An 8,163-nucleotide genomic window follows, 5' to 3' on the forward strand; every position below is an offset into this window, starting at 1 on the left:
TTGTAGATCTACTAGGCATAAGGCCAAACAAAAACAATTAAATGCAGCCAAATAGCTAAGATATATGTGACAGCATATACGTGCAAATTACGATTGCTCCATCTAAATGAAAAAAAGAAAGAAAATTGGATTTACATTAAGAAGCAATTTCTTTTTGGGAAAATTACTATTTAATCCCTCTATTTTAACGAAACTAACTACTCGGTCCCTATATTTTAAAAAATACACTATTTAGTCCCTATACTTTGCTTCTGTTAAACTATTTAGTCTCTCTGTAAAATTTTTCGTTATTCATACTATTCAAATTATTATTTAATCTTTCTATTTTAAGGAAACTAATTAGTTGAACCTTGTATTTTGAAAAATACTACTATTTAGTCTTTTTATTTTAGTGAAACTAATTAGTTGGTCCTTATATTTTTGAACTTTGCTCTATGGAGGCTAAATCTAAGTTCACTTTTTTTTTTTTTACTTTTCAATTCTTTGCATATCATTTTTATGTTTTTTTTTTGTGCTTGGAAATAATTTTTTTTTATTATTTAGAAATTTAAGGAAACTGATTAATTTTTTTATATAGACAACTTGTATTATTTTTATCGTCAAATGAAAACAAAGAGAGAATGAGGGGAGAATGATGTGAATGTAGAGGAAAAGAAACATGGAGAGAGAAACAAGAGAAGATAAAAAAGAAATAAGGAGAGAATTAGGGTAATTTAGGTAAAAAAATAATTGTGAAACTAAATAGTTAGCTAAGCCAAATTACAGAGATTAATTAATGTGTTTTTTCAAAATATAGGGACTAACTAATTAGTTTAACTAAAATAGAGGGACAGAATAGTAAGTTGATCAATATTGACTAACGGAAAAATTGACTGAGGGACTAAATAGTTTAACGGAAGCAAAATACATGAGCTAAATAGTGTATTTTCAAAATATAGAGACCAAATAGTTAGTTTTATTAAAATACGAGGACTAAATAATAATTTACCCTTTCTTTTTTGTTACCTGAAAAGATTTTTATAAAAAGAGCAAAGGAAGAAGACAAGGTGAAGTCGAAAAGAGTGGTAGGAGAAGCATTTATATCATTATTGAATGAAAGAGCAGAGGAGGAAGAAGAGGTAGCAGAGGATGCACCTTCTCTCCTCTATCTCTCATCTACCGTTCAATAACCCCATTGCTTTACTTCTCCACACCCTAGATCCAACCCTTCTAGATTGTAATCTAATCAACCTAATTCCTCCAAGCACAAACGATCATCAATGAAATTGGAGAAAGGGAGTACAATAGTGAGGTGGGAGAGGGCTTTAGGTCAAGGGAGGAAGGTGGGTGGATGGGTGGGATAAGTAAAATGATATTTTCTTCCTCTGAGGATCAAAATGTTATTCTCTCTCTCCCAATTCAATTTTTTATTTATAATAATTTAAGTGTCTTACCAGCTTCTCACCATGTATTTTATACCTAGGGTAAATTTGGGTTTAATTGATCTAGTTTGCCAACTTTCCGTGTACAATTGACCCTAATCTACGAATTTGGGCATGATTGGCCCTCATTGCCAAGTTGAGGGGGGTAATTTGACGTTTAGTTCCTATAATTACTATTTTAAATTTGAGCTTTTCTGATAGTCCATGTTGCTTTCCATTCTCTTGAAAAGAAGTTCACATGTATGAATTTTTCCACATGATCTAATTATATGTATTATGTTCTTTTTATTGTTTTCAACAGGAGCAGTTTGGAGTAGTTTGCTATTTCCCAGAGGTGGGAACAAGCCCTCGTGTACATAGATTTCAGGTAAATCTTTCTTCTGGAGTCAAATTGCGACTTCCTTCAATGCTAATAATTTCTTTTGGGCGTGGAAGTTTTGCTTGCTTCCAAGGTTTGATGGTACCATTCAGTGAGGGGTTATCTAAGACTGTAGGAGTTCTATTTGTTTTTTTTCCCTTAAAAGAGTATACGTTTTCCAGGTTCTTGATGCATTGGTCAGTCTCTTTTGCCGGTCAGATATATCTGCAGAGACATTGTGGGATGGTGGTTGGCTTTTGCGTCAGCTACTTCCTTATAGTGAGGCAGAGTTCAATAACCACCATCTGAAACTGCTAAAGGTTAGTTATATTCTGTATAAATGGTGTAGCTCTTGTTTATATATTGCTAGTAAGTTGGTCTAATTTATTTGTACTAAGCTTCAGTTCACTACTAATTAATAGCCTTCTTTTTGTTTACTCAGTTTTATAGATCATTTTAATTGATGTATGAAATAATCTTCGTTGGTACTCTCTCTCTCTCTCTCTCTCTCTCTCTCTCTCTCTTAAATTCCAGGGGAGGGGAGGGTAGGCATGGCTGCATGGGTTAATGCAAATATTGTTGCTTAGAATCTTTTGGGAGACAAATAGCTAGTCAACTATGAAGGATTCAAATACGAATGAACACATTTCATCAATTTTTTCATGTGTTTATTTATTCATTATTTTTGAAGAGATTTGAATTGCAATCTTATACTGATGGTTCTTGTCTTAGATTTATGAATGTGTTGTGTTTGTCATGGCACAGGATTCATACAAGAATTGCACTGGTGCTCTTTTAGAGGAGACCAGAGGTTCCTGGCGTGATCTACTGGAGACAGTCCTATGTGATGAATGGAAAAAATGCAAAAGAGGTATTTAATGAATGAATGACATGTTGGGCTGTTACACGTTTTGCTTATGATTTTGAAAAATAATGTTGTATATGCAGCTGTTGAAGCTTCATCTCCCCGGAAAGAGCCAAAATGCATACTAATGCCATTACAGAAGTCTTCTTATGATGGTAAGGCTACTTGTAAATTGAATATTTTTTAATCGATGCACATTAATACGTCTCATTGAATATTTTTGTTCTGCTTGCAGATTCTATTCCTAGTGAATCATCAATATTTGCTGGTGAAAGAATGTGCGAGTTAGTGAAGGTTTGTGCCTCCTTTTAAATTGTTTTCCCTCTAACTTGATTGCACTGTGCTGGTTGAGTTACTACTTTATGATCATTTCAAAGTCATAACTGCACTGTGTATTCTGATATACCATATTTCATGCATGTTATGCATTTGCGTTTGCTCTGTTGTCATGTTTTATTATGCATTCTTGCAGTTTCTAATAATTTCATCTTTTCCACCTTAGGTGTGCGTGCTTCTTCTTCAACTTCAAATTTTCTCACTTGGTAGGCCTTTGCCTGAGCAGCCACCTATATATCTTCCAACTGATCTCGCTGAAAATTCCCGTGCAAGAACTGCTGGCCTGGATGTTTTGGGCCCAAAACCTGGTGTTGAATTGAGACTTGGTTAGTTCTCCATCTGGCTTTTAATACACCTTATGGTGATGATGATGATAATATATGTACCTGTTGGCATAAACTTACGTGTTTTTCATTTAGGACGACCATAGGCTAGGTGAATTTTCCACCATTATGTATTATTACTTCCAACCATTTAGATTGTGGATTTATTTTTTTAGAGAATGTTTTTTCCCCTTAGAATATGATTTTATTTTCTTAGAGATAATGTTGCTGCAATCATGTGATCAAATATTTCAAATCTCTTTGGTCATTGCCATATGCAGTTGATGCCGTGCCTTGTAGGATTGCATTTGAGAGGGGTAAAGAACGCCATTTTTGCTTTCTAGCAATCTCTATGGGCACATCTGGGTGGATCCTACTAATTGAAGAACTACCTCTGAAGCAGCATCATGGAGTTGTCCGTATTATCGCTCCTTTGGCTGGTTGCAAGGTATATAGATATATATTTATTCTTTCATATTACATTGCATACTTAAAAGCAAACATTTTGACTTATTTGTGCACGCACATTTTTCTATTTATGTTGCTGTGCACATACCCAAACCAGATGACAATGCTCAAGACTGATACTCATTAGTGTTGATGTCTTTTCTTTGGGGCTTAACAAAGTGAATAATTTTACAATACTTATGTGGTTCTTTTTTTTTTTGCCTGCAGCCTAGAATTGATGACAAGCATTCTAGATGGTTACACTTGTGCATCCGTCCATCCTCGTTACCCTTTGTTGATCCTGCCAAATCAGTTACCTTTAGAAAGATGAACACAAAAGCTTTGGTTGATGGGAGATGGACCTTAGCATTCAGGAATGAGGAATCTTGCAAGATAGCTTTGTCTATGATTCTCGAAGAAATTAGTCAACAAAGCAGTGAGGTTGAGAGAAGACTAAGACCTTTACTTGAATTTCAGGGAGATTTGGATACTTCAATTCAATCTCCACATCATTCTGAGGCTTTGTCTGCTAGTGCAACACCTTCCAATTCATTGTAAGTTTGTAATTGGCTTGAGTTTTGCAATAATTGTTTTTGCTATGTGCTTTGGGTGGGAATATTTTGTCTGCTCGCCCTTCTGTATATGTTTTCAAGGCATTATTAGGTATATCCAAATGTAGATTAGCACCCCAACTTAGTGCCATTCTTTGCACTGTAGCTACTTTGCCTGTGCTTTGTTAGTTTAGTGGGGATTTCCTTTCATTCTTTAGTTCTAACCCTAGGCTTTGGTTTTGATTTTCATAATTTTGTAATTTCAAATCTGTGTAACATAAATGTATATTTGAGCCAAGTTCATAGTAAAAGCTTTTGTACCCCGCTTCACAAAATCTGTTGCACCTTCATAATTCTCGGTGGTTTTTTTTCCTGAATCCTCCTTTAGTTTGGGGGTTAACATTGTCCCTGATTTATTGTGTTGTTTCCTATTATTATTTTTATGAAAAAGCTATCTAAGGGGGAGATGAGTGCTCAATGCTTTATGAGGGGTGAAATGTTTTCTCATTTTGGAGATCTTTTCCTGCTTGTTGATGGATGTTAAATTTTGAAACGAGTGCTGAATAGATTATATTTTAATTCATTTTAATATGAACTTATATAAATGATTGAATTACTTTATATTAGTCAATTCAATGTTTTAACCAACTGTTTATATAGTCTTTTCATTTCAAATTTTTCCAATGTGAGATAGGATTGAGCATTAGGTTTAAATCAAACTGCTGAATCCAAATTAACCGAATATTACAAACCAAGCAAACCAAATTTTAAGAAAGCCGAATTGAATTAAAGTGATTTAAATCAGTTCGGTTTGGGTCGTACCAATCGTATTGGGCTTTTAATGGGCTTTTTTGTTTGGACCTCAGTTTCACCATATTTCATTATTTTTACCTAATTTGGTTTGGGTTGGTTTTATTGAAAATTTTCTCCAAAAATCAAATTGAATTAAATCGAATTAAAAGAAAATCTTAAAAATTAAAATCGAATCAAATTGAATTACTATATAAATTGATCTAAATGATTGAATTAAATCTGTTTAGTTTGTTTATTCAGTTTAAATCGAATAATGCTTACCACTCTCCCATCAAGTGTATAGTTGTTAATTGACAATTAGTTAATATTTAACTCAATAGGAGCTCAATTATTATGTTAAATTTTGGAAAGAGTGTTAATCAAATAATACTTTTTAACTCATTTTAATATGAATTTATATAAATAATTAAATTGCTTTACACATGAAAATGATTAGCGAATTCAATATTACAACGTAATCATTTATATATATATTTTCATTTCATATTCTTTTAATGTGAGATTTTTAGCATATTTTAAAAAAATAAGTTAGACTTAATTCATCGTTAAAAGCTAGTTTAAGGGGGAAGAGTGTTCAAGATTTTATAATGAACACATTATCACATACCAACTTAATATAGGATATTAACATAATCTCTCATGTTCAGGATCGAAAACTTATGGAGGGTCCAATATTAATTAGGGAAGCTTTAATACCATTTTAAAAAAATAGATCGATTTCAAGTTACTTCTAAAAGTTAGATCGAGGATGAGTGTTTAATGTTTTATGAAGGTACATTGCCCATCCTAAGTTAATGTGGGATGTTAACAATAGAGAATTGATGATGTGGGATATTAATGTATTTGACATTATATAATTTGAGCCCAGACAAATCCTAGGCTGTTTGAGATTGGCTTAGTGAGGAAATTAAGAACTCCATCTTAGTTCAATTCAAAAATGAATCAGAAGCTGTGTCTGAATAAAGTTTTGCAAAAAATAATTTTTATATAAAAAATATTATTCATAAAAATTATTTTTTAAGGAAATATTTTTCATGAAAATATTTTTCATTATTTAGTTGTAATATTAAATTAATGATATATCTTTATATCATACATATATAAGTATTTTTACATTTTAATAAGATCGTCAAAATTCAAAAAATGACTCGCTACTTTAAAAAGAAGTAATTTCTTTAAAACATATCTTAGTTTTCCCTTTGATCAGAAATTTTTTTTCCATTGACTCAAGCTCATTTTCCTGAGTGCCAAAAAAGCAAAAAATGAGAAAAATATTTTACAATGAAATATTTTTCACAAAACAAATAGAGCCTACAGGTGCAATTTTATTCCAACCACCTTAAAAAAAAAAAAAAAGAAAAATCAATGTTGTTGATGTAAAGACCAAATGATCTATAGTGTATACTTACAACTCATTTAGCATTAAGGTTGAAGGGACAAAATTATTTTTTAAGAAAAAAAATGCCATTTTAAATGTTATTAAAAAGAAAAACAATTTTAAAAAAATTATTTTATTATTTTAGTGTTGTTATGACTAAAATTTATAAATTTTAATTTTAAATTTTTTCTAATATTCTCTAACTAATATATTTAAAAATATTTTTTTTTTCTTAATAGCAATTTTAATACTAAATAGACCTTAGAAAGTGATATTATGTGAATATCTTGCAATTGCAATTTAGTAATAATGTATCCTTGCAATATTGAATATCTACCCACAAACTTAAGGACCAACAAAACTCACTGCTTTGGATGTAAAGAAATGGAGGGTTTATTGTAATCACTTTGTATTAATTAAGACACGGTTTTTGGGATCTCGAACCAAGTCGAAGAATTGTGCCAATTGAACTAAACTATATTATTATTATTTTGGTTTTGTTCTCGTTCCATACTAAGAGTAGTATCAACTTGTGCCCTCACGCACATGCTACAATACATATGTTTAAGTATGATTTTTAAATATATTATATACTTTTAATATAATTATATATATTTAAATGCAATTAAGATTACATATATATAATTGTAGAATAATTCTACTTCTATTTCTATAGCCTTTCTTAATAATTTTAATTATAATTGCATTAAATCACCTTATAGTACTTAATTATAATCCTATAAATTTTAGTCACTATAAATATTTAATACAAATAGAAAACTAATTTAATTGATTAAAAAAAAGAATAATTCTAATCCATTGCAATAAAATAATATAAAAAAATTAATTTAATTGGTTAAATAATAATAATAATAATTTTAATTTTGTTGGGAATATACAAGTGTGTAATTTCCACATCGAAAAAAGATAGGATGAGTGAGAGACATATAAATGGAAAGGACACATAGACTCATTGCCTTAAGGTTTTGGATTGGATGTGGTGTCAAGCTAATGAGTGTGTTCTTTCACAAGGCCCATTATAAAAGGTTTCTCCCTAGACGCTTTGGGCTCCCCAGATCTCTAACAAATGGTATCAGAGCCTTGGTTTGGCAAGGTACGAGTATGAAAACGATAGTAAATGATTCTCGTGATGCTCCCACAAGTGGAAAGAGTCAGGAGACTCCTAGTAGGCCCAATGGAGCAGGAAGACACTCTTCTGGAGAATAGCAGACCGATGGAGTGGGAACTCTCAGTACACATGATGGCTCTGGTATGACTCTTAGAGGTGCATGCTCAAGTCGGTTTAGTGGAGTAATTGGGGCTCTTGGTAACACCGTAATACTTGAATTAAGAAAAAAGGCTTCCGTTTAAGGGGAAGCAAGCCCAATAAGCCAAATGTAGAAGAAATTCATATTTGAAAGAGAGATTGTTGGGAATATACAAGTGTGGAATTCTCACATCGAAAAAAAATGAGATGAATGAGAGACATATAAGTGGGAATGATCTATAGACTCATTGCCTTAAGATTTTGGGTTAGATGTTGTGTTAAACCCATGAGTGTATTCTTTCACAAAGCTCATCAAAGAAGAATTCTCCTTAGGCGCTTTGGACTTCCCAGATCTTTAATAAATTTTAATTGATTGAAGTAAAATGAGTTGAATAAATTTGAAA

The 8,163-nt window shown here is 31.7% G+C and overlaps 1 protein-coding gene across 4 annotated transcripts in view; it reads left to right on the forward strand.

The window, feature by feature from the left end:
* The window catches only part of LOC110654288 (protein TRANSPARENT TESTA 9), a 29,607-nt gene extending 24,971 nt beyond the window's left edge, over positions 1-4,636 (forward strand). For 2 of the 4 annotated variants that reach the window (XM_021810223.2, XM_021810222.2), the window contains exons 14-21: positions 1,723-1,788; positions 1,962-2,099; positions 2,545-2,650; positions 2,728-2,799; positions 2,880-2,938; positions 3,147-3,306; positions 3,585-3,751; positions 3,979-4,636. In XM_021810223.2, the coding sequence (XP_021665915.2) occupies positions 1,723-1,788; positions 1,962-2,099; positions 2,545-2,650; positions 2,728-2,799; positions 2,880-2,938; positions 3,147-3,306; positions 3,585-3,751; positions 3,979-4,308 (1,098 nt within the window). In that variant the 3' untranslated portion in view covers positions 4,309-4,636. Of the gene's footprint in view, positions 1-1,722; positions 1,789-1,961; positions 2,100-2,544; positions 2,651-2,727; positions 2,800-2,879; positions 2,939-3,146; positions 3,416-3,584; positions 3,752-3,978 lie in introns of those variants that run through there. The other 2 variants (XR_002494701.2, XR_009145416.1) reach the window with 2 other exon arrangements.
* Positions 4,637-8,163: the final 3,527 nt, after the last annotated feature.

Source organism: Hevea brasiliensis, chromosome 17 (assembly GCF_030052815.1).
Source record: "Hevea brasiliensis isolate MT/VB/25A 57/8 chromosome 17, ASM3005281v1, whole genome shotgun sequence".
NCBI classification, from domain to species: Eukaryota; Viridiplantae; Streptophyta; class Magnoliopsida; order Malpighiales; family Euphorbiaceae; genus Hevea; species Hevea brasiliensis.